This window comes from Calypte anna, chromosome 1, assembly GCF_003957555.1.
Source record: "Calypte anna isolate BGI_N300 chromosome 1, bCalAnn1_v1.p, whole genome shotgun sequence".
NCBI classification, from domain to species: Eukaryota; Metazoa; Chordata; class Aves; order Apodiformes; family Trochilidae; genus Calypte; species Calypte anna.
In genome coordinates, this window is record NC_044244.1 from 178,272,711 (window position 1) to 178,299,745 (window position 27,035).

At 38.4% G+C, this 27,035-nt stretch overlaps 1 protein-coding gene across 5 annotated transcripts in view; it reads right to left on the reverse strand.

The window, feature by feature from the left end:
• CDK8 (cyclin dependent kinase 8) overlaps nt 1-27,035 on the reverse strand; it is a 71,424-nt gene that overhangs the window by 18,232 nt on the left and 26,157 nt on the right. For 3 of the 5 annotated variants that reach the window (XM_030468986.1, XM_030468985.1, XM_030468983.1), the window contains exons 3-4: nt 18,547-18,657; nt 15,380-15,520 (exon numbers count right to left, since the gene is read on the reverse strand). In XM_030468986.1, the coding sequence (XP_030324846.1) occupies nt 15,380-15,520; nt 18,547-18,657 (252 nt within the window). Of the gene's footprint in view, nt 1-5,613; nt 5,631-15,379; nt 15,521-18,546; nt 18,658-27,035 lie in introns of those variants that run through there. The other 2 variants (XM_030468988.1, XM_030468987.1) reach the window with 2 other exon arrangements.

The following is a 27,035-nucleotide window of genomic DNA, read 5'->3' on the forward strand; positions in this document are numbered from 1 at the left end:
AAGGACTCACACACGGGCTCTCCCTGCCACTTCTTTTTGGAACCTCTGTGCTCCAGCACCATGTTCCCTAGCTGACATGCTGGTGTTTGTCCTCCACCTGCATGAGCTGGCAGTTTCTAAGCTGCCAAGATTTCTACCACAACTGCGCTAGACCCTTTTGGCAGGACGCAGTCCCACTGCTGCCCACCACCCTGCACCCCCAGCACCAGGATGGGAAGCCAGCTCTAAAACATGTTTTGCCCAGGGTCATTTTAGGCACATTTGCAGACACATTTTACATAAACAGTACTTGAGTGAGATACAAATTAAACATTACCACAACTTTATTGGAGAGAAAAATCATCTAGATAGTTCCTATTTACAAGCACATACCAATTGAAACAGCTGCAAAACTGGAAAACATTACCTTTTTTTTTTTTTTCTCTCTCCGTCTTCCCTTTCTTTCTTTTACTAGGGAGATGAGTTAAAGAACTGAACTAGAGTCTAGCAGGTTAGAAACATAACCTCTCACACTTCTGAATCCTATATTTTCTGCAGCTTGTTTCTCTAATACACCTGCAGTCAGAAGTTTCCTCAAATGCTAATGCTGTTTACATAAATCAAACATGTAGTGCTTATTTTGAGGTGAAAAAAAGTGAAAAAACTCACAACTGAAACTGAAAATTTACATTAGACTTGTTTTGAAATTGAGTAGTTTAGATACCCAGTAATACTGTAAATCCTGGACAGAAAAGGGACTGAGTTGTGAACTGTAAGATTTACAGTAAGGCTGACTGTACAGCTCATGCTTTCCCAGTTTAAACTGACCTGAAGAAAAAAGTACCCAGAAAGATAATTTAGGCTACCCAAAAGTCAATACAATAAATCCTAACATTTTAGTGTGATTTACCAATCACATATTCTAGGAAATTCTCAAGTCTTCCTGAATCTATCAGGAGCTCATGTAAACACATTCAGAGAGACAAAAGACCACAATTTGCTATCAACCTAGTAATAATTAATATTGTATAAAATAAGGTGCAAAACATCATCCAACAAAAAACTTCCTTGAGAAACATAGTTATTACTGCTTATGAAAGGCTACAAAATGGATTTCTCAAGTTTAACAATCCACCTACATACGTAAAAGGAATTTGAGTTATTGCATCTCTCCTCTGAAAGCAGATTAAAGATGGAATAAAATGTTATCAATTTGACTGTGTTTGAAGAGGTCAGATATAGCCCACTATCTTTCCAATAGCAATAACAACATATCCAACTTGTGCTGCATTTTCTCAGTAATATGCAGAAGGACACATTTCACACCAACCTCCTTTTTGTTTTGCTGTTTTGTTTTTTTTAATAAAGGCATACACTCCAAGTAAGTATTGCTTTGAAATTAAAAAAATGCAGTATGTGGGCACACAGCTCACAAAGCATTCAATTGATTGTTTCTGGAAACATGCTAGAAATAAACAAGCAACATAAATCTTTAAATTCAGAGTTAATTTTGAAGTTAAAACCAACTGAAGCTGCTAGGTAAAAAACCACATTTCATCACATAAAGCATTTTATTGCTATGCTGTGACTCAGAGAAAACACTCATATCTTTTACAAAATCTGCTTCAGTTTATCTGGGATGTTAATAAGCTACATGCCAAATTAATATTTTTTAGTAGAGTTAATGATACATTACACAGGCACTAAAATACTTCTGATAAATAATACACTGACAAGATTTCCCATGCCCCCCTGCATTTTCATGAGTTAATACTCTACAAAAATGCTTTTAACATCCTCATGATGTTTTTACCTTGGAATTTTTTTACTGTTTGGATTTTGATAGAGACAAGGAGTTACATTCACACAGATACTCCATTATGCCAGATGATTGTTCAGCACAGCACTGAGTAACAATTCCTATCTCAAATACCTTCTACCCTAAGTTCAAGGTAGGTACAGATGAGAAGAAAAATCAGAGGTAAGACAGTACTAGTTAGCAAAATAAGTACCAACAGCTTGATTCGTACTCATTCTTTTTTTCCTCTCAGGATTTACAAAAACATTTTAAAATACAGTCAATTTAGAAATCTGTGTAGGAGTCTTGTAAAGCTGCAAAATAAAAAATAATACAAAACCCACTCAGTTGATCTGGAATAACAACTCACAGAAGTTCATCTCTTTCTAGAGTCAAAGGCCCTTCACTGAAACAGATCTGTTTGAAACAGAAGAGTCTTCCTACAGACAATAATTTTTATACAGTCACATCACTGTAAAGGGATACATCATCACAGGTAAAGATAAAAAAAAAATAAATTAAAAAACAGGTTTTATTCTGAAGGTTCCCACTCCTAAAATCATTGTGTTTTAAGCCTGAAACAAAATAATTAGTTGGAAGAATTTTCCAAACAAGACCACTAACAAATATTTAAATTCAACAGAGGAATAAAAATGTCAGCAGTAGCGGGACAGTATTGGTGTTCCTAAAACAGACACTTTGAGGACTCCCTGAAGAACACCCAAGTCCACTATCAAAAGTCTAAACGTGGGCCAGGGATTCTTGTTTGATCTCTGACTCAAGTAACCATTATCTGGAGAAAGGAACAACTCTCCAAATTTGTCTCTTTGGGCAACTCATTACATATTAGAAATTTATTTGCAAAGAAAAATAAGCAGTCATTAGAAACAGAAAGGAGAAATCTGGACAAGCTTCAGTTTAATTTGTGAAACTTCTGTTCAGTTTCAATTACCCAGAGGAAATGAAAATTTAAAGTGCTTATTCAAATCATTTGGGCTGACCAAGGGAAGAAAACCTTTCAGCAATGAATATATTGTGTTCTGAAAACAGCCACTTTAAAACAGCTATCATTTTTTTATAACTACAAATCAACAACTTCTAGAAGTACCTCATTTTTATTCTAATAGAGGTTTACTTCCTTTTGCCTCTAGGTAAAACGATTTTCTGAAGTCAGATAAATGCAAATGAGGAAGCTGTTAGGATCCTAAATCAAATGTGAAGAGCAATGCAGTAATGAGTACTTCTGAGACCAAAAAGCAAACTGCCTGGCAACCCCACAGAACAAAATTTAAGCAAAAATATCCTGCCCACAACACCCCACCTCAGCAGCAGGGAAAGAATTCATTTTCATGGAAGAGTGGCCTTGTTACCATGGCACAACACCACATTTGTCTTAGATGCAGTTGTATAGGGCTCCTTGTGTGATTCCTAGACAAATACTAATCTTGTGCATTTAATAACTATTACTGCTGAAGAGAGATCCTCACTGAAATATTTTAGGTACTTCTAATTTAATCATTATTAGCAAAGCACAAACAGAAACCCTATGCAGACAACTACCTTCAATTCAAGAAGTAAAAAAAAAAAAAAAAGAGAGAGAAAAGAGGCTATACCAACAGGTTTACAGGTCTATGGAGAATGGTTTAATGGTTTGGGTTGGAAGGGACCTTAAAGATCAACCATGGGCAGGGACACATCCCCCTACACCAGGCTGCTCAGAGCCCCATCCAACCTGGCCTTGAACACTTCCAGGGATGAGGCAACCTGTGCCAGTGTCTCATCACCATCACAGTTAAGAATTCCTTCCTAATGTCTAACCTAGATCTACCCTCGTTCATCTTAAAGCCATTTCCTTTTGCCTTATCACCACATATAAAATGTCTGATTGCCCATCTGGAAGGTGCTCCAAGGTCGTCCTGAAGCCTTCTCTTCTCCAGGCTGAAGAACCCAACTCTCTCAGTCTGTCTTCATAGGAGAGGTGCTCCAGCCCTCTGATCATCTTTGTGGCCCTCCTCTGGACTTGCTACAACAGCTCCATATCCAGATGTCAGTATCAGTACTTTTCTGGAGCTACTTCCCTGAATTCAAAGATGTGCATTGACAATTAAAATAATTAAGTTCAGTCACATCTATTAGCTGATTTAGGGCTTTAAAATAAATTATCAACAAAGACTACCACAAACCCTGGTGAAAACAATGACTCACCAGAAACTCAACATGTATTAAATCTAAACATTAAAGTCCTTCTAATTAAAAAGACATGAAACATGAAAAGCACTGGAAAATTGTTTTTAAAAAAATCTATTTTCATTTAACACTTCATGTTAATTATCTCCTTATGAGGACCATCCCAGAGCTGTTTAAAAATGAACTAAAATAAAAATCAAGCGCCTGAGCAAGTTCTCATTAAAATCAAGAAATGTTAAAATTACTCAATTAAGGAAAAAAAAAACCAACACAACAAAAACACCCCTATCTTATAAAAACACACAAGCTAAAAAATTTTCAAAGTACAGAAAGTATTTGGATAGGAGATAGAGGTATGCCATATCTATGCTAGGGAAGCCTTCTGCTAGTTACCATCACCATATTTTATCTCTGTTTCAGCTGATGAAAGCTGTTGGCTTTGCTATTACATTTTTTTTCTCTGAACACACTCCAAAAATTTATTTCAGTTGCTGTCACTCAGTTACTGCCAACCTGGGGCAATGTAACTTATTAAAGCCTGTGCATAGCCTAATACACTGGTGTTTCTATTGCTTTCACTGGAACTGAATTAGAGCTGAAAGAACAAAAACTCAGTTATACTTTTCAAGCCAACTCTCCCACTCTGTAAAAATCCACATCAGGATAAGCTGCAGGATATGACTTCCTGTGTTAAGTCCAAGGAAGGAAAGGTGAATATCATAGGCAAAAACATTACTATAGCAACTTTGCAGGAAAATCTGCTGTCACATCAAACATCATTAACATGCTACTCAAAAGTGTAGCAACTACAAACTACAATAAACAAACAAAAAATATAATCTGGAAGAAATCTATTTCCTGTGTGTTTTGCTACACAACTGATTACTCTGTTCACAGGTCCGAATTACTCTGGATGCTGTGCACACACCATCACAGCAGGATCAAATGAAAGAAGGGAGGGTGCACTGGAACTGTTTTTCAGGTATTATGTTATACCAAATATAATTCCACCTCCTTTTTAAATTCAGTGTTCTGCCTCCAATGTGAGAATTTTGAATGGGTAATAAAAACAATGAGTACCATTTTTACTCAGTTATTTTGTTGGAGCACTGTTCATTAGTACTGTAATCTCATACTTTCTGATCTTTTCATACAAAAGGAAGAAAACTGTTACCTGTTCTTTGATCTGCATGCAGCTCTGTTAACCCATGCTGTCTTCCCTAACAGCCCTGTTTTATTTTTCTCTTTCATTTAAATAGTACTCACTACTACATCAGTTCCATATAAACCTACTTGTGTTGACTAATACATAATTCCTCCTGTTCCTCCTGCTCTGGATGAAGAAAAAATAGAAAGGTGAGAAGCCTGTGCAATTTATTACTATACACTTCCCAGTGGTTGCCTGGGCTTTGTTCCTGCTTACTTGTTAAAGAACTTTTGTGCACAGAACAAACACAAAACTTCAAAGAACACCCCAAAGATTAAGTTTTGTGTCATTCATATTGAGAGCAAGTCAGATAAAGCTGAGAGTTCAGACAGAGCAAGCTTCTGTAAGGGACAAATATGCCCTATTTATAAGGCAAATTTTTCACAGCCTTCTTTGAAACTTCTCAGATTTAGGGTTAATCAAAGGACTGTTTTCTTGTCACCTTGTCAGCTTCTCCTTTAGATTATGAGTACAGATCATTCATATGGATCATGGCATTTTCTTCCTACAGCAAGACACAGAAAGACTTTGTTATGCCTATTTCCTGTACTTTGAACATTTTATATTCCTACCTTCCACAGCATTTTATGCAGTGATAACTGTACCACAACCTTAACAAGGTATATAGTAGTAAAACCAAAAGCAGAACAAAACTGTGTCTGGATGTTTCTAAAATCATACTTTAGGGTTTTTACTAAATCCTGCTCCAATGTTTTTATTGACTAAACTTACTTCAAAGGTACCTTAGTGATCAAAGAGCTTCTAGTCCTCCATCTCTCCCACGTCACAACTAGAAATCACATTGATACTTTTCCACCTGGCTAGCACAGCTCACTATCTTTATGACAGGAGATCTGCTTGAAATTAAACCTCAAGTTTCTAAAATGTTCTTCCTCTATATGTCTTACTTCTGTATTTATGTATCTGGACGTGGGAGCTACTTCAGCCAGTTAACCTATCACGACTGTGCAACAATGCATTAGCTCACTTCTCACAGTGAAGGATTACTTACTCCCATTATATTCTTTGAAGTACCATAATCATGTATCTGGCAATCCTGAAAATCCAGCACATTAAAAAAAAAAAATCAGACTAATAACAAGGTAAGTTTAAAGCTGCACCCAAGAAACATAGTACAGTCTACCCATCTGTTGAAGAATTTGAATTCCCAACACTTCACCTACTTTAGGCAGGATCTTTGCTAGTAAAAAGGAAAAACAGATTCAAAGTAATAAAAAAAAATCTTCATACATATACATAGATATAAAAATTACCTACACATCCATATATGAATGATATCCTTCAATATATTACCTGTATCCTATCAATAAACACATTATTTTCCTTCAGTTACCAAGCTACACAAATGTTCTGGAATGAAAAACAGCGAGGGTATCTAAACTTGAAAAAAAATAATAGCGAAAGCATTTTACCAAAACCAAATTTGGCAAAACAATATCTTAAGGAATGAGCAGTCTTTAAATAAAGATTGGGAGTTCTACACATGGGCACCCTGCATTCTGAAAAGTGCAGCAATTCAAGACAGAATTATATAGTAACTTCACTTGCTAGGAAGAGATATCCTCTCTAGTATTCAAAAATCCTCAGCTACTGAAACTAGAAGCAGAAGAGTATTTTCTAATATTTCAATAAAAATACCTTTGAAATATAGAAAACTTCCAAATCTTCATTTGTGGTATAATGGCAGTACAGAAAAACACAGGAAAATGAACTGGAGATGGAAAAATAATAGTGTGGTCATCTGACCATCTTTCCATACATCCAAACAGCTCCACTGTGCTGCTGCTCCACTTATCATAGAATCATAGAATTGGCTGGGTTGGAAGGGACCTCAGAGATCATCGAGTCCAACTTCCTCTGCCATTTTCTGAACTGGTTGACAGAATGAAGTCAGCTAAGGTTTTAATGCACAGTTCTTTTGTAAACAACTTTTCTCTTCTGTAGACCTTGCAAGGGCAGCATAAGTGGACTTGGGAGATTGCTGCAGTAACAACTCCTAAACAAACTGAAGACTGACTGGAAAAGCCAAGTTCAGCACATATGATCTGATGGGATCCCTCAGCTGCCAGACAGCCGACTAAAGATTTTCAGACTACTACAATTTTAAGCACTTTCTTATAAAATCTGCTTAATAAGCTTTGTCTCTTTCAGCAGCCAGGCTATGCCCACACAGTACTGGCAGACCAACAAAACATTTTTTTTACTGTGGAACAGGCAACACCATTTGAATTTTTTTTGTTATTTTCCTAGAGACTGAAGTAGCAATGCTATCATTACTACTATCTAAAACTCTAAAGCACCACCTTTTTTTTCAGTTTAGAAATCCTATGCAATATGTGGACAGATGTGCTTCTCATAGTGGTATTAAATCTTCCACCAAACATGGATTAACTTCTCAAAAGCCATTGCAATTATATTAATTTTTGATGCCAGGCACCGAAAAGCCCTGCCTTTATTTGATACCCTGTAAAGATGTAAATGATTATAGAAATCAGTCATGAAATCTTCCATCTATCACTGAAGTACTCCAGGGGAAGAAGAGAGAAAAAAGTACTACTCTTGCTAACATCATTTATAGCTGTATGAATTAAAAATACAAGGTTCTTTCAGCCTCAGATCTGCAGTTCCCATTTTGTAACAGTTCTTCATAGCCTGTTATCTGGTCCAAGATCACAAGTTAAAAATTATTTGATTTACAGTGACAAATGTCAGGAAAAGATATTCAGGTTCCACTGCTTCTTGTGTCTGACAGTTCTGCAGTGGGTAAGTGAAAAATATCTCACTAAGATATCATTAATCACGTAATGTAACTTCATGTCTCTAAATACTCACCTGCATTGTACTCTTTTGTTCTTAAGGCATATGGTGGTTAAATAAGTCAAAAACTTACTTTGTCTATTTAATTTTCTGCACTTTGTACTACTTGGATGTAGAAGCTGTCACTGACTATGGAATTCCAAATTGAGATACCTGCATTGTCTCTAGGAAGTACCAGTCTAAAAGCAAGTCTGTCTGGGTTTGAGTATTGCCTAGTGACCTTGCACTTGCTTATAAGATGTGAGGTTAAACTGTAAAAAGCTATGAAATATTATATCCATACTCAAGAACTGCTTGAATGGAGGTGGCCTGTGAATTAAAAATGTTTCCTATTCTTAAAGATGGGCAATTTGCAAAATCACCAGAAAGTCTTGCAATAGAGACTAGAGAAGTAGACAGAATATTTTGTTTTAATTTCTCTCTTCCATTTGATTTCAGTGCTTTAGCACAATAAAGGTAGTTTTATAGCTAAGAAAAAAATATGTAGGGCTGATCCAGGAGAGGTCTAAAAATATCAATCTTCCTAACACTTTAATCCTACAGAACTGAAAAAACCCTCAAGATTTGGGTATTTCTTTCTCAATATTCTGGGGTAAGAGAAGCTGGTTACAATTTGATTATAGTAGAAATATATATTTCATTCTATGACTACACAGCTTCCAGGAAAATTATTATGGAAACATCATTTTTTTTCAAAGGAAAAAAAAAATGGCACAATGTCCTCCTTCTCATCATGCTGCAGTCAAGATATATAGCAAAAAATGTCCTCCTTTGCTGCAAAGGTTTCGTATTACACCACTTTTTTCACATTGTTCTCAGTTCCATATGAGCTGTTTGATCTTCCATATTCTTCCTACTCACACCTGCTCCCACCCTTTTTTCTTCCAACCTTTCCTACAGCTTCTCTTCTATTGATTTATCATGAGCTGAATTTTAGATTTTGAAAAAGCAGTAACTGAATTTGCCAAGATAGATCAAGGTGAAGATAACACATGCACAGAATGGCTAAAGCTGGAAGGCACTTGTGGAATCACCTACCAACTTGTTGAGGGTGCACTCTGTCCTGCTGTCCAGGTTTTTAATGATGATGAAAACCAGCACTGAATCAACTTATCAGCCCCTGGAATGCTCCACTTGTGACAGGTGTTCAGCTCAACTTTCTAGCACTGATCACAATCCTTTGAGCCCATCAACTTTGCCAGTTTTTAACCCACCTCAATGTCCCTGTACACTTACCTAGACTGTACTTCATGAGTTTGCCTATATGGGAGCCTTACTGAAGGAAGCAACATACACTGCTTGTTCCCCACCCATCCAGCTAACCACTGAAGTACTTCAGGTTGGCCAAGCATGATTTCCCCTTCATAAATCTACACCGACTACTCCCAGTCACCCTCATAAAATCATAGAACCATAGAATTGGCTGGGTTGGAAGGGACCTCAGAGATCATCGAGTCCAACCCTTGAACCAACGTTGCGGTTGCTAGAGTATGGCACTGAGTGCCACATCCAGTCTCTTTTTAACTATCTCCAGGGATGGAGAATCCACTACTTCCCTGGGCAGCCCATTCCAATGCCTGATCACCCTCTCCGTAAAGAAATTCTTTCTAACATCCAACCTAAACCTCCCCTGGCACAACTTAAAGACCATGCCCTCTTGTCTTGTTGAAAGTCGTCTGGCAAAAGAGCCCAACCCCTCCCTGGCTACAACCTCCTTTCAGGTAGTTGTAGAGAGTGATGAGGTCTCCCCTGAGCCGCCTCTTCTTCAGGCTGAACAGCCCCAGCTCCCTCAGCCTCTCCTCATAGGATCTGTGCTCGAGTCTCTTCACCAGCCTGGATGCCCTCCTTTGGACCGGCTTCCACAAGGATTTCATCCATTAACTTCCCAATGATGAAGATAAGAGTGACTGCCAAGTGATTTTTGCCAGATCCCCCTTCTTGAAGACTGGAGTGACATTTGCTTTTTCTCCCGCAGAAACCTCCCCTGATTGCTATGACCTTTCAAAGAGAGTGGCCTCACAATGATTTGCTTATATGAAGCAAATTATTTTACATATCTCTACAGACTTCTCTCTGGTGAATTCAAAGATCCCTGAGCAGTATATGCCTTTCCAGACAGGAAGGCTTGTAGTAGTTTAACAATATACTCTGTATTCCTAGCTTCAAATCTGCATTTGTACAATGCTGACAGACTCTACTAAATCAAGAACTTGACATAAGAAGCCATCGCTGACAACAATGCTCAAGAAGAAAGGAAGCCAAATGGTTCTCATTTCCACAGCAGTTCTCAAAGCTAATTTCTGGTTTTGGCTTTTTTTGTGTTTTACTTTTTTTAAGTCACTGGCATAAGCAAATACTTTGTTTTCAATCTCTTCTGATCATCTCTACACTTTGATTAGTTACTGCTTTGAAAGTGTGATCTAAAATATAAAGAAAATGCTCAGAAAGACAGGCAAGGCAGTAGTCATGTCCTCTGCAAAGAGCAGCATTAAGAAACACTAGGTTATGTTACTTTAACTACAGAATATTTAGAATTATAGTAAAATACAACTCATGGGAAAGCATGTTATTACAGCTTATGCAAGAAAGCAGTTCTGCCAGACGCATTGCTCTTTTGTGATCTCATGAAAGCACACACATCCATTATGAAAAATACCTTGGAAACAAAAATCTTGGGAACTGCAACAACCATGATTGGGTTTGGGCTGAGGTTTTTTTCCTTTTAAAGCAAATCACCAATAAGCCATTAAAATACTTTATGGAAAATAATGCCTCTTAGCTGTTTATATACTTAAACAGGGTAGAAGACCACCCTGCTTTTAAAAGCTGGTATCTCCTTTACAGTAATATGCACAGGTTGTCCTACTACTTCTTTTTTTAAGCATTCGGGTTCACTCCTTCAAATAACCCAAGTTTTGTAAGTGCTAGAGCAGGATGGAAGAGTATTCCAGTATTTCTGAAGCAATCCCTGAATATTGATGAGGGAAGCATCCTTGAATTCAGGCCCTCTAATGTGGAAAATGGTAAATGGGCAGGGGAAAGGTTCCATGCATTTAACTCTGCCTAAAGCACATACTGATGTGATTCACAGCCAGATCCTGGGAAGTGACCAAGATGCCGTCTTCAAAAGAACACCCTGGCAGTGGCTTCTCCTCATTTCTTGTTAAAAGAACATCTTTAATGTTCCTGCTAATCACAAACCTGGCAGCAGGTACACTTGGGAAAGGTCCAGGTCCCAGTAAGCTGCATTCCAACTGTATTAGAACTCACCCAACTAAAACATTATTAAAAAATGGTGCTCAGCTCCAGCAGCAGTGTAGCTGAGCTGCATGCTAGGAACACAGTAAATAGACTGCAGTACCCTCTGCTAGCACTGACTTGCAAATGGTCAGATCCACAGCAACATAATGCCAGACCAAGCAGGATAAGAACATTACTGAAAAAGGCTAAGAGACTGTCAGTCTTTTGGCAAAAGATAGGGAAAAGGAAGCAGGCGCCGAGCACTGCATTACCCACTTCATACAAGTGGCAATTCATCTGTAAGGGTACCCATTCATGCCATACAGAAAGAAACAGATCAGGGAATTTAGGCTGAAAATTCACAACCAAAAAAATGTTTCATCGTAGTGTCTCAGCAGGTTAGGTAAGAGCTGTGAGATTTCCTTTGGGGTTTGCTGTTTGGGTGGGTTTTTTGGGGGGGCTGCTGGTATATTGTTAGGTACTGCTGCACTACAGGAGAGCACTAGTAGTTTTACTGTAAAATATATTATCAACTTAATTTTTTAATATAGAATTGATTTAAATCACAGACTAATTATACAGTCACCACACAAAACTACCGGACTAGTGCTCATCTCTTAGCTGATACTGGATCCTGGCTGTGTGGAGAGGACTACTACAAACCTTTAATAAAAATGCACTTTTAAATGGTAACAGGCATGGCACAGAAGTTGATGTACCATGCAAAAGGACCTCTATTTTGAGCTTATTACTTGTAGAAATCTTCCAAGTACACTGCAAAGTCCATCGGCTCCTTCGCCTGCTGTTGAGGTTGCAGAGATTGATGGAAACAGATCTATGGCCAGTCCTCAGCTTAATCTGATTTTTAGTGTGTAATAAGAACTTCTGAGTAAACAAACAAGTCCAATAAATGGGTATTGTAGAGCAGAAAAAATACTAGGAAAAGAAGTCAGCAGAATGCACTATGTTTCAAGCATGCTTGATAACAAAATTCAAAATATTATTAAAACTATAATTGATGCACTTGGAGGCAATTACATGAAGTGTTCTTATTTCCTTCCTGCTACAGTCAGTGCATGAATAAACAATCTGCTTTCAATTGCTCTCAGTCATGATATTAAAAAAGCTGAAGAATATGCAAGTAAAATAAGAAATTTTAAAAGGGCTGACATTTATTTGTTGAAAAATCTTACTGGTACGTTTCGAAGACTTATGGAAAAGCTGACTACTCAAGCACAGCATTGTGCAAAGATAACAAATACCATCTCCCTTGCTCTGATGGAAATGGTGAATTGGCTTTCATGTAAGCAGTGAACCAAAAGAAAATAATAGTAGAGAGCTAACTATTTAAACAGGTAAAGTTATTGCTAAGATTCATACGTGCTTCCTTTGTAAAAGACAAACCAGGACTATGAAAAACACAAGAGACAATTATTTCTTCCTACAGTTTTTGCTGTTTCATACAGAATATACTCATTTTATACAAATCTTACAAGATTTAAGATTCTTCATTTCCACCATTATGAAGGCATATTTCAGTCTAAGTTTGTGATTTTAATAGCCATTAAGTTATACTGCCTAGATCATGGTTGTCAGCAAGGAAGGAATTACTTTAGGAAGTATTTCTGATTACAAAAGATCTCAAAAAAATTCAAAACATTACCTACCTAAAAAGCTAACTTCATTAGGACATCTTAAAAAAACAAAACAAAACCCAAAAGCTGGAGAATTGAACTCAGATGGAGGACAATTACTTCCACAACAGGTGAGCTTTATTATCCTTCAAAAAAATCCCTGTTCTCTGTAAGAGATGTAGCAAAGAACAGATTTGTCTGCCAAATTTAGCTTCCTACCACCACTAAGCACCACTCCTATAATAGTTAGCATATGAAATGAAAGTAAGCATATTACTTAAGCAATTATGTATGTATATCTGCACACATCTACATCTAGGGAAATAGAAACCATGCAGGAACTACAGCAACACCAATCACTTTGAAGGCACAGTAGGAAAGACATAATAAATCAGTCCCGCCATCTCATCAGGAGTTAAAATGTATGATTTAAGACTATGGAAGAACTAATAACATCAGATACTTTAATCTGAATCAAACTGCATCTTCTATTGAAGTCTCAACTTGCAAGATAAACTTTGCATGTGTCCCTGTCTTGGTAAGACAACACTCCAGTTAGAATTCCTTCTGTTACTCAGGCTGTTCTTAGGGACCATGACAAAAGGAAGAAAGTATGTGGTGGATACAACTCTTTTTTCCTACACAAAACACACACCTTCTAAATTTAGCTCAAACTGAATGCTTTCAAGATGACAAACCCAAAGGTCCCCATGGAACAGGGAGCACAGGCACCCCCTGCTGTGTAGGAGTCTCACCAATGTGGTGTAATAAGGTTCCAAGTGGGAAGACCTCTCAAGTCTCTGCCTCAAGCTTTTCGTCTCTTCCTCAGATTATCACAAGATAACCAATTGTGATGGTGGTTTTTCTGCTGGAAGAAAACTTCATGCTGGACTGAGACCACCAACTCATTTCACATAGGTCAGAAAATGAGATGGTAACAGTTTTTTGCAGTTGCCAACTTAAATTGTATTTTAGTTACAGACCTAGATGTGAAAGGCTCTGTAATACATTACCAATCTCCTGAGCCATCCAGTTAAGGACATGCATGTTTCTGGTTTTTTAAACTCAATTATGCTTAAGTTCATAAATTAGCTGAAACTGCAGAAAGTAAAACATCACACAAATTTAGATTCTTGATGACAGGTTACTTGTTTTCTGTACGCCTCTTAAAAATATACTGAAGAGTTATATTGCTGGCAGAACATTAGAGAAAGACATTACATTTTGGTTTAAAACAAAGTATGTCCAAGTCATAACATGTAGTATATATTTCTACATTGTCTTGCTCCACTATTTCGTGAGTCATGACAAAGCCAGCACAATCTTCTTGACTTTCTCCCTCAGTGCTGTGGCTTTTGTTCCATTTTTAAAACCAGGAGCAAATTAGAAACAATTCCTATACAATAATTTTAATAAAGCAAAGCTCCCTTGTATTTCAGTTCTGCAAACACCATTTATCAAAGACATATCTTTTCCCATCAGTTTATACAGAGACTGGCACTCTGTAAAAGCATTTATTGGCCATGAAAATAGAAGACAAATAACTACTTCTTGACTACATTTCCAGGAACACTGTTGAAGCTATTTGAAAGAAAAAGTGACTCTGGAGTCAGAGTTACTGCACCAAGCATAGAATAGCAGTGGTGACACTGACCCATGGGAATGAAAGGTCAGACTAATGATACTCTCATGCACTAATGAAATTTCAGTAATTACAAGCATCATATGTAGATAGTACCATACTTCAATTGTGGGATTTTTCTATTTATTTGAAAGAACAAGACCTACAGACAACTGGGTCTGGAAAACTACCCAATTTTAAGACAACAGAAGTAGCCCACCCAGTTACAGGCATATTTAAAGGCAAAGACATAAGAATTGGTGAGATTCACCAATTTAAAATATTTCATAGAATTTTCTGGCTACAAAACATTCAGGTTCAAAAAGTTTTTCTTATAGTGTAGCTTGGATAAACATTAGTTTTAGTTGAAGAAGTTTTCAAAAGTTGGTATGGCTATATTTCTGATAGATGATAAATATTAGAAGACAGTGGCCTTCAAAAGTCACCTTCATAAGTAAAACTGGTAATTTTAGTGAGTTGGGTTTTTTTTCAGCAGTTAGTACAGCCAATCATCCTCTTTCCCACCTACACACGTGCTGCATTTAGTTATTTATCTTGCCTACAGTGATGGTATCAGAGGCATTTTCTGTACCTCAGCATGCCTGCTATTTAAATGAACACATTTAAAGATAGTTTATTTAGAAAGCCAAAAAAGGAAAACATCCATTTGATATACTTTACTGTCATGAGCATATGGTATCGTAGCCGGCTTTTAAAATTCACTCTATTAATCAAGGCTGACTGCCACATAAAAGTTTGTATTTATTAGTACATGCTCTTAGTGCAGATGTTTTGTTTCCCAGCAATTTGTATATAAAAACAATCCTTGCCCTCAATCATCATCCCACTGGTGAACCCATTGCAGATCCACTTACCAAATCCCTGTGTAACACCCAGTTAGCATGCAGGTAGTGAATACCATCTAGGATCTGATACAACAGTGACTTCACCATTCCCCGAGGTAACTGAACTGGTTTCTTGTTTGCTTTAGAAGCCCTGTGAAACTTGATTATATGCTGTAAAGAGGAAAAAGAAACAGAAAATTTAAAATGTGATGTTTGATCTACAACATTACACAAAAAGATTGATAGCAATTTCCTATACAGACTTCTTAGGTTATTTCAATCTTTCAATTTCCAAAACAACAAACATGTATCTTCAGTACTCAGAAAATTAATATTATGAGGTAGAATGATGACCGGTCCAAGGAAACATCACAAAAATTGAAACGGTTGTTGCTGTGGCTTAAGCCTGTCAAGCAGGTGAGCCTCAGACATATGAGGAATACAAACCCTTTAAAAATATAAAAGCATATTCCCTTGAAGATCACTGATCTTGGAAGTTCTCAGGTTATTTTTGTTTGGTGTTTCTTTTTTGTGATAATCTTGTATATCACATTATGGAATTCAAAATGTACTACTTAAATCCTATATTATTTTTCTTATAGGTCTTCTCTTACAGTACTTATAACCTTGTAATATTCAATACTTAATGCCAGACAATTCTTTCAAACTGTATTGGAAGTTTTAAATATTTAAATTAGAAGCCCAGACTTATTTGTTCTTTATTTACTATACTCTTAAAGAACAGTATTCAAAACAGAAGCTGTTGAGAGAGCAAAGCTATAAATCTGTCCATCTGAAAGTCAGTTACCAGGCCAGAAACAGAAAAACCCCATAACAATTCTAAGTGTATACACAGGCAGTGATGTCTACCAACAATGAGGAGGCCAAAAGGACATCTTGTCTTTGTGCTGGAGTCCCAGGTGCCACTAACTTCAACAGCTTAAGGTGTGCAGTGGTCATGGTAACTATTTCCATGTTTGACTCCTTTTGAGAGAGGTAATTTCTAAAACTTTCATGCCTTCACCATTCTTATCTGTAATGGCTTACACTTGTGTGATCTAAATGGTCCTAATCTTGTCCACCCAACACCTGGCACCAAACTTCTATTTTATGTTCATCCTGCCTTCCTAGCTTTTCATGTTGCAGGTGCCAATTATGTGCCCATCTAGTCAAAACCCTTCAGCAAATTGCTTTTCCCCTCTTGCTGCAGCCCAGCTCCATACAGCTGGCCCTCTTTTGCTTCAGGCACTGAGCTTGGCTTTCTTGGGAGAAAAAGGTATATTCCTGCTCTACCAAAGGTAAAAATGGAGCTGAATGAAGAAGAGAAACATTGATGAAAAGGTGACAGTTCCTGCCCAGTCATCCAAGCACCAGATGTACAAGCATCCCTCAGCATGAGCCACAAGTTTTACCTCCTCTCACCTCCCACTCTGCACTGACTCCCAAGCAAACATTATTTTTCATGCAGTGGCCAAAGAGAAGTGAATCTTCAGGGAGGTAAAGACAAATGTCTCTCCCTGGACCTTTGTGTTCCTGTTCCTTTTCCCAGACTTGTTTGAGACCTGCTGTGCTAGACATGTTCAGCATTTCAGGACTTGGTCCATAGCTGGTTATCTGGGGACACAGATTCATCCCTTCCACTGCAGTTAAGCCTCTTGCCTCCTGATACATTGATAAACCAGATGCTGTTATAGCTGGGGAGTTCTGGAGTGTATACAGGTACTTGCACGTAAATATAAAGGTCAAAATTAAGGGTCGTTACTAAATTACTTACATACAAGCCAGTGTTTTGTTAACAGAAGTGCTCCTGCAGGGATTTTGGTTAAGGATGAAGCAATGCAGAAATGTGTGAACACAAACAAGGACACATCACTATTAGTTGCAATCATCCAAATACAAAACCTTGCAGGCCATTTTGAAATTAAAAAAAACAAACCTCAAACATTCCTAAAACTTCTGTAGCTTAGTATAATATAAATATGGGGGAGCAGTGACAAAGAATGTGCTTGGTTTTTCTTCATGTTAAGACAGACCCTTTACTCCATTTCCTCAAGGTTTTACTTATTTGGTTCTGTACATCAGCCTTTCGAATGTCTCAACCTTTCAACTGTTTGATAGCTTTTCTCTGATTTTATCTGGTAACAAAATCTCAAAAGTTCTGATAATCAGTATTAAGTGGGAGACAGCATCTGGTTCAGCTTAGCTGAAGGAAAATTAATACACTAACTCTTAGGCAAATACTACTGAATTCTTCCCAAATACAAAGAACACCGTTTTCAAAAGAAATTAAGTTTGGTTCGTGCTGTCTGCCTAAACTGCATGCAGAGGATAAACCAACTCATGAGTTGTACTCCACAAGTCTTACATAAACACATACATCAAAATTTCCGTCTCCTTCCAACTTGCCTCTGTTGTACCCTTTGATATCAATTTTCTTAGTAGTTTTTTAGGTTAGTATTCGAATGCTTGTTCCATTGAGAGCAATGCTCAAAACGTACGTCAGATTTAATACGAGGCACACAGACCTTTTTTCAGGGAAGTCAAAGTTGCATGGAATTTTGGATTCTTTTCAATGTTACTTTAATTGAGTATTCCAAACGAATGTTAAGCATTCAAATATTAAGATGAAAATCTATCTTAAAATAGATTTATTTTGCCTCCAATGTGTTTAGATTTTAAAGCTGTATTTTGTAATTAGGAATGAGCAGCCTTCCTCCCAAATATATGAATTTTCAGCAGATAAGTAAAAAGCTCTTCCCACTGGAACGCATAAACTAAATTTCAACTATAAACAGTGCCATTACTCTTTATGTATTCATGGATGACATGCAATATAACTAAAACTCCAAACCGCAAATTCAGCAAATAAGTTTGTAATTTTTCAAAAGGAATCCACCTGCATTATCAATTACATTTTCATGCACCCTACTTTAGCTGTAATGCAGGATTAGTGCTGCATTTATTTAACTACATTTCTAGCTATGAAAAGAGAATACAGATTTTTATCTCTTTAAAGAGGTCACAGATTAACTGTGTAGCATGCTTACCAAACATTTTCCACTGCTGTTCCTTTAGTACTGAAAATTTTCTCAACACATAAGGCAAAAAGCTATACTGTTTTCATGCATTTTCCCTGACCTTGCTGCTTTTCTGCAAGTAACATTCTAAGCCTGATGCCTACAAGCAATTCACCTTACCCAGAGGTCATGCTCAGCGTAGTCAAAGAGAAGCCACACTTTCCTGTCAGCATGAGAAAGAAACACTTTTTGCAGAGAAATGACATTTGGATGCTTGAGCTCTCGCAGCAACTGCAAAATAAAGAAAATCCACAACGGTTATATCTACACATCCAGAGCTGTGAATGGGCTGGAAATATAAATACTTTAATAGTCTTTGCAACATACTCTACAATACAAACAAAAAAAGCTGAGAACTTCAAGTCATGAAAAACAGCACAGCTTTTTTTAATGGATGACCAGTCATCAGTTTGAAATTAAAGCTGAAAGCAGGTCCTAACCATCATAGGTCATTCTCTTCACAATCATTTTCTGAAAGTTGAAGCCCGTAAACCTCACTATTATCCAGGATCAAGAACATCTTGCAAACAGCCAGTTATGGCACCTGCCCTTTCCCATAGGCTGTAAACTTTGATAGAGCCATTTGGAGTGTCCAATTTTCTCCAGACTCCCAATTACCTGCAAACACTGAATTTTGGTTGCTATCATTCAAGGCTGAATAGGATGACTCACTTGGAGCCTGTCAGTGCAGTCAGCTAAATGAAGATGTGGTTTTCAAGACAGAGCCAGCTGATCTGCAAGGTCACTGCCACCTACAGAAGAAGGTCCAGCTCCCTCCCACGTAACATCTATTACACCAGTTAAGGCACTCAAGGAAGCCATCTGCAAAACTGCTCCCAGTTGTAGAGAAAACTAACCCCCACACACAAAGGCAATAATTTTCTGCTGAGTCTCTGAGCTGAAATGACTCATGGCACTAACAGCAGACCCAGCACTAGCGGGGGGGCATAGATAGAGTAAGAACTTCTTTCAAAAGCAAAAAGCTATTAAAGCAGTTCAGCTGCTTTAGAAACTATAGCTTTAACTACCACCAAAAGGAAACCAGCATAAAATCTGAATGCAGACAGCATCAGTCTGTTTGAGCTGTCCTGGGCACATTACCATTACACAGTACTCACATAATTGTTAAGAAACAAAACTTTACCTAAGCAAACTATTGGCAAGCAAGACTAAAGACTAAGCCAATTCTTGCAAGCTCAGTCAGTCAGAAATGGTGCCATTTTAATAAAAGAAATGGTTCGATGTTTTTTTTTAAAGCCAAGGACAATTTGAACCATTATTTGAATATAGAACAGAAAATTAAAATTTAGTTCCAAGACCAAATCTGTTGTCAAGAAAATACAATGTCCCCACTACATAATAAAGGAAACACAAGAAAATTAATTCCTTTCTTTGATACCTTTGTCACATGTGATAACATTTCAGCTGCTACTAAGATAGTAAAATGGGAGTAGGTATCTACATATTTGTTTCCTTATTTACCATTTCATTTGAGACAGACTCCCAACCCTACTCAGTCTTCTTCAGTGTGGCATTTCTTGAGTAAGAGGATCTGTATCCTATAGAGCTTTTATCTCAAGTATGAGGTCAAGCAGGGAGACTTAGGGTAGAGGAGACAATGCGATATTACAAAGCAGTGCAGAACTACATAGTTTTAGCATGTTATTTATAAAAACATCACCTAGTGGAAGTTTAGTCAGGATCTGCTAGAAGTAGTGTGGAATTCTGTAAACACCTATAATCCCTACAAAGCCTAAGACTAAGTATGGTGAAAGCCTAAGTATGGCGAAAACCAAGATATGCTTATTTGCAGGTTTATTTTAACAACTACAGGAAGAGATATGATTGACCCCAGACATCAGCTAAGCACCACACAGCCACTTGGCTCACCCCATCAGTCAGATGGGACAGGAGGACCAAAACAAGCATGAAAATTTGTGGGTGAGGATAAGACAGTTTAATATGTGAAGAAAGAATATGTGAAGAAAAAAAAAAGCAAACCCACAACAACAAAAACCCCACATACAAGCACCACCACAAGTGATGAAATGCAGTCACTCACCACTTCCCACAAGCAGCTCAAACAGTCTCTGAGCAAGGGTCACCTCCACAAAGGGAGGGGCAAGGTGGGAAAGAAAAAAAGCCTCAACACTCAGAAAAGCCAAAACAGGGGTGAGTTATCAACACTGCTCCTTGTAAAACCAAAACACAGCACCACACACCTGCCATGGCGTTTTGGTTTAAGGCTTAGCTGCATTCCACCAGATGCAGTACAGCACCAGACCATCGATGGGAGTCAGCCTCTTAAAAGCCAATGTGTCTACAGGGTTTAAGGATACACTGAAGCAGTCCTTATAGTGAAAGACTTATTGTTGAATCAGTGTAAATGCACAGCTTAAATCTATGCTAAACATTCTGACAAATTAACTGTAGGCAGAAGATTGCAGGACAATCCAGCAACTAAGTGACCATACCAAAATGTTGTCAGACTTCTTGTGTCCTGATGACATACCTGTACCAGACACAACAGATCATTCCTTGATGGAAGAGGCAGACAATAGTCAGAACTCTAGAAAATAATTAATATGGCTTTCCCCTTCATTCTTCCTGTTCCATTTTAAGTCCTCCCTACTCATTTCTCAGGTTGCAGCTATAGCCCACTCTAAAAATCCAATCTCTTCACATCAAATGTGATTCGTCTTGGAGAACACACAGAGAACCCATCACAAAAGCTGGCACTGAGCATGACACAAAGAGAAACTGAGAAAGGCAGCACAAGTGTTCCCTGTCTGTATAGCAGAGCAACACAGACATAATTCTCCTTTCTGTGCTAAGGGTAGTCAATCCTGCAGACTTGAAGATTCACAGCATTCCTCCCATCTGCCAGATGATGATGCTCTTCCATTTCCAAATCCAGCCAGCAGCAAGGTAGAAGCAATTGAGTGTGCATTTCCCACAGGCACACTCACAGCCAGCCCTGGCAGTATCAAGAGGCAGGAGAACAGCATCTTCTTTTCAGGCATCCAAACAAGCACCAACAGTACCTATGTAAAAACTGAATACAACTGGCCTGAATCACTTTCTCCACTCAAGCTAATTAGACTTAAAGTTCACATTCTTAAAGACACATTCCCTGGTCTCTCTGACTAACAGACACACAGGAGCTACCAACCAGGGAGAGCTGTGAGTGTTCATCTCCTGAACCAAGTCTCTCCTGTACCCAGTTTCTGCAGACCTGTAATGTTCCCAGCATCTGACTCCTGCACACCTCATCCTGTTTACACCACCTATCCCAGACTGAAGTTTTTTAGCAGGCCACAGTTGCACTCACACAGAGAACAGTTTGGAAGATTCAGGAGGGACTGTAGTGACTATAGGCTTGGCCAGACAAGCACACTGCCCTGTAGCCTTCTTACATGAAAACTGCCCCCTAGTCCCTCTCCACTTTCCTATGCTTTTTCCTCCCTAGTCCACCTTGATCACTCCTTTTCTTGCTTTTTATCCTCCCTTTAAAAATCCACTGGAATTTTTGCAGAGTTCCAGCAAGATCTCTCAAACCCAGTAAAAATTCTATCTTCCTATAAGATCCACTGCAATCTGGTTTCCTTCTCATCTGTTACAAAGCCCTGGATGACTCTCTTCAAGGACACACCCAAGACGTTCCTTTGGTGGCCCATCACCAAGGTTTCAAGAGTTCTAACCTTTGTTACTGTCACTGATAGCTGCTCTTACCATTTGTGCACCTGTGTCCTCAGTTTATCATTATTTCTGGGTTTTGCCTTTTGTGATGAACAGCGATTACCTACATATTGTTTAGGTTTGCCTAAAAAAACTGATGGGCTTAGTCAAAAGCTAGACAGCCACAAGCACCCCAGGGAATGGCTAATATACATCAGCAAAGCCATCAGAATAAGGAAATGATTGCTGCAGTGGTGACAGATGATCACTGAATCACTGCCTAGGAAAGGCTGAAATGCTCCAGGAGACTGATAATGCAAAGCAACAAATGCAAACGCTGTCTGAAGGATAGAAAGAGCTCATGCAGATGATAACATATCACATGGGCTGTAAACAGCATTTCCAGCAACTTTATTCTCCATGAATCAGGCCTCTCTACCTCATATGCTACATGCCTTTCCTGGCAGATGACTTGCCTTGTGTCCAGAAGCTGACAGAGTTCACTGGAGACAAAACAGAGTACAAAAAACACAGTATGGACATCAGTATGATGTCTGCTGATGATAAATACCACTTTTTGGCCTAGTGACTCTGATATCTAGTTCATTCACTCCACCTTAGTTCAGTTTCATAAAACAAAAAAAAGAAAGTAGACCAAAACTAGCTGGGTCTCAGAAAGTCACGACCCTTTTTATTTCCGTATCACACAATGATTCAAGAGTGTTTTTCAATAGCCAGAAGTTGGTCTGGGTCCCCTTTATAAGGAAGGAAGACACAATTCAACCTCGAAAGAAATACAGATCAGCAACCAATGAAGATGCTGATACACCCAGTCCGTTTTAAGTCTTACAGCCCCATGTTGCCCGAGCCTAGTCTTGCCTCTGCTTTCAAAAATAGGGTACAAGACACAGCAAGGGAAGCAGCATCTCTATATGCATGTCAGGACTCACACTAAGGTTCCTTCATTTCCCTCTTCATATGCAGAGATTATCACTCCACAGTCATGAGGCAGCTGGGGGACAGTAAATCAATCCTCACAATGCATAAAATTGTTAAATTGCTTCACGAACAAGGACAAGGTTGAATAAGACAGGACATTACTAAATAATCAACAGCGGCATTAAGGCAGCCTGGCAAACTGCTGCATGACTAAGGGAAATCTTTTCTTGCACAAAGACACTAATAGTTACTTTTCACATCAAATATGATCTGAACTCAGCACAACTCTTGGTGAGCTTGATCTTCTTTCTCTGGTGATATTCCCACATTTCCCATAAAGCTCTCTACCACTGCAGATACTTCTCTTAATCCAAGATGATGCACTGAATGAGTGCATTCAATATACTTCACTCTGTGTAAGTGAGGATTTCTAGCTTTACTGACAATGTCATTCCACCCCTATTCTTGGTGCTTACCACTAGTTGTGATCCACAGGGAATGCAACCTGCTTAATGTTGCAATACTACCATGCTTACTTTTATAAGCAAACGACTCATTTCCTAGAGCAAACAGCCAGGTGACCTGGCCCAGGAGAAGTTTCTCTGATGTCCTGTCTCAGGAGATTCAGCATTTTTAAAAAGGCAACTCCTTACTCTCACTGCCCTTCTACGAGTACTATGCAATGTCAAGAAAAACACTTAAGCAAAAATCACTATACAGTGTCATCTTGCTAGTTTGATGGTATAAATTCAGAATTAAAATTAAAACCAAATCCTATCTTAATAGGCCTGCCGTGGCTTTAGGATGGAAAATAGGCAAATAGAGACCTGGAACAGAAAGTATATTGATGGAAAAAATCTGATTTTCAGACCAGAAGACAATTGACAAAGATTTAGTCATCCTGTAAGAGGTTAAGATGCTGTGGAACCTGCTACAAGAGATGAGTACAGGCAGTATTGAGACATTACCTGCTTGCTATATGCAGTTCTAGCCTATTCAAGGAAGATGAACTCCCAACTCCAACAAGGCAAAAAAGGCCAAGCCTACACCCAGGGGAAGGGTGAGCCTACAGCAGAACTGGAAATGGGATAGCTAAGCCCAAATCCTTATAAGTTACCAAAACAAAGCCAGAGAAAGAAACAGTCTGTTTCTCTCTCTTTTTAAAATGAAAGTGGGAGAGAAGAACTATTCTAACTAACAGACAATATTATTGTAAGTACAAATGAGTATGAACTAGCCATGATTAATTTTGGCTTAAAGGCTGAATAATGTTTATGTAGTGTCATTATTAGAATGAGACTCAGAAAACGCCTTCAGAGATTTCCTCCTTCCTACAAGTTTAACTTGCAGTTTGCAAAAATTTTCAAAGAGCACTTTGCTTGGCTGCAGGAGCAGAATATGTAAACTCCAGGGGAGTCATCCAATTCTATACTCACAAATTTCTAACAAAAATTTGAAATCACCATTTTTAGTCTCTGATCAAAACTGGAGCTCCACTCAAGAACCTTAAATTTGTTACTTAAACTAAAACCTAAATTTTATCATAACGTTTTTCAATCCCAAGTTGGTTTAGCAGAATAAGATCTCTTTGTTTCAATGTAAATATAATTTTACATTTTCTCATTGAGTCAGATATACCACAGAATTAAAAAAGAACAAAATACCTGCTGCAAGTACATGCTATTTTCTTCTGAAAATTGTTCAAATGAAAGCTGACAAAGGGAATGTAACACAAGAAGTTAAAATACTGCTCCCTCTATGAATTTATTATGAAGCTGACAATATATATTTGAAGCTCCAGTTCTTCAGACAAACAACTGTGCAAAACTGTTGCTATATTTTACTCTTTTGTTTTCATTTTTCAAGTCTTAAGTGTTGCAAAAAGAAGTCTGACAGTACAAAATGTAAAAAGAAAAAAAGCACATTTCTGGCTTTACCTCCTATGGTTTCCAATACAAATGAGTCTTACGTGATCACATATACAAGTCAATAATTACTAGCATCACTTATGTCTAAGCACATTCAAAGTATTAGAAGAGGTGTTATTAAAGGTTCTCTGAAAGTAAGGAGATGGATGAAGAATTCAGATGAGACAGACACTGGATGTCAAGATTGTTTGTTCACAGACAACACTGAGTCCCAAGGGTTCAAATTTTTAACAATCTTTGTCCCACTTTCACAGTACCAAAAATAATACTACTGTCCCTTTATACAAAATCTCTCAAGAATACCATTTGTAGTCCTGTAACATTGCTCAATAAAGTACTTATCCATCACAATTTACATTTTACATACTATACTACTATTAAATTAAAGCATTTGGGAGTCATTAGACTTGCCAAAGAAGGTCAAATCAAACACTTGCCTTCCTCTTCCTTGCCACCTTGCACTATATGGAAGGGCTTCTAAGAAACCATTACTTGTCTCCTGACAAGAGTGCTGTACTTTCTAAATGATTTATGCATTTGGTCTTGCAGAAAACTGCTTTCACTGTTAATGTGGAAGGGACATGACAGGCCCCATTAACCTGAAGAACCTGCACCCAAATACTGTTCCTTACTGCATAGCTGATATGGGTTCTCTTCCAGAAAGCCCACTGGAATCGTTCTTTGTTCCTTACCAGGGGAAGATATTGAAGAGGGTGAATCCAGGAGTCACCTAGTTTCAGCTTCTGTCTCAGAGGGTCCTTCAGCTGCTGTATATTGTCTCAGAGACCACAGTGACCCTCAGACCATCTCTGAATGAGACCCTAAGGTCTTCTTCCATCCCCTCCACTGGGAGAGTGGAAAGAGACCTAACAATCATGTAACAGCATCATCTTCTCACCCTGGACATGGAAGCCCCAGTGCACAAGAGGGACCACTAAAGAAGCCTTCTTCAGCGAGGTGAAGACCACAAGACAATGGCAGCTTCCTTCTCAGCTGAACACGGATGGGCTGCTGCTCTACACCTCTGCCTCTACCCCTCTGCCACCTTCCAGCCCAGAAGTTGAAAACCCAGGTGAGAGAGAAATACAGATGTGAGCAGGACTGCTGCAGTGCTTTCCCTTGCATGTGAAAGCAGCAGTCATAACCAGCTGTCTCTGCCTATTCTCACACTGCTCAGGTATCATGCATCTCCTCCCTGCAAACCCAGCCAGGTTCCTAAAGGAGGGATTCCTATGCTGGGCCCAGAGCCTCCTTCCTGGGAGACAAAAATCAATACTCCCCTTATTACAGCTGAAGCTCAGATATGTGAAAATCAGGGTACAAGCCTGTGTTATACCCAAACCACTCCTGCAGGTTCCTTCCACTTCCTGTGAACCACATTAAGCAACAGCATAACCAAAGGATGGTTCAGCTCAGCTTGTTCACATAATGAAAAAAAACCAAAACTAACCACTGCTCATCCTTTGATGAAATTCCCCATCCTACATTCCCCATTTCCCTGCTATCACTTGATGCAAGACAGAGGACATCACCTTTGGTGATGACAGCCTGAATTAATTATAATAGGAACCAAAAAAATCCTAGGAATGACCAAATACTTCCCTTAGCAGAGGAAATGATCAGAGAAGACAGATACTGTTTTCTGTCCCAGCCCAAGGTTGTTCTAACTTGTACAAGCTGGCCATGGTGCTTGAAGGACACCACACAACCAGGAGAGAGCAAGGGTAAAACCATCATCCACTCTAGTGCTGATTTATCCCATTCAGCATTCCATCACAGGGAGCATCCACCACCACACCTGGCACTTCAGAGCAAAGTCAAAAACTAATGTTACCATATAAAAGTGTGCGCTTTTTTTCTTTATATACAAACAGGATTTTCAGGGATACTTCTGTCAACCAAAAACCCCAAAACCATGGGGAAGTCCTGCAAAAAAAAAATAAATAAAAAACAAACAAAACAAAGAACAAAACAGCCACTAAGAAAGCAAAAAAACCCCCCCAAAAAAACAACAACCCAAGCAACAAAGGAAGCACAAGCAAGTAAAGCAATGGCAAACCTAAA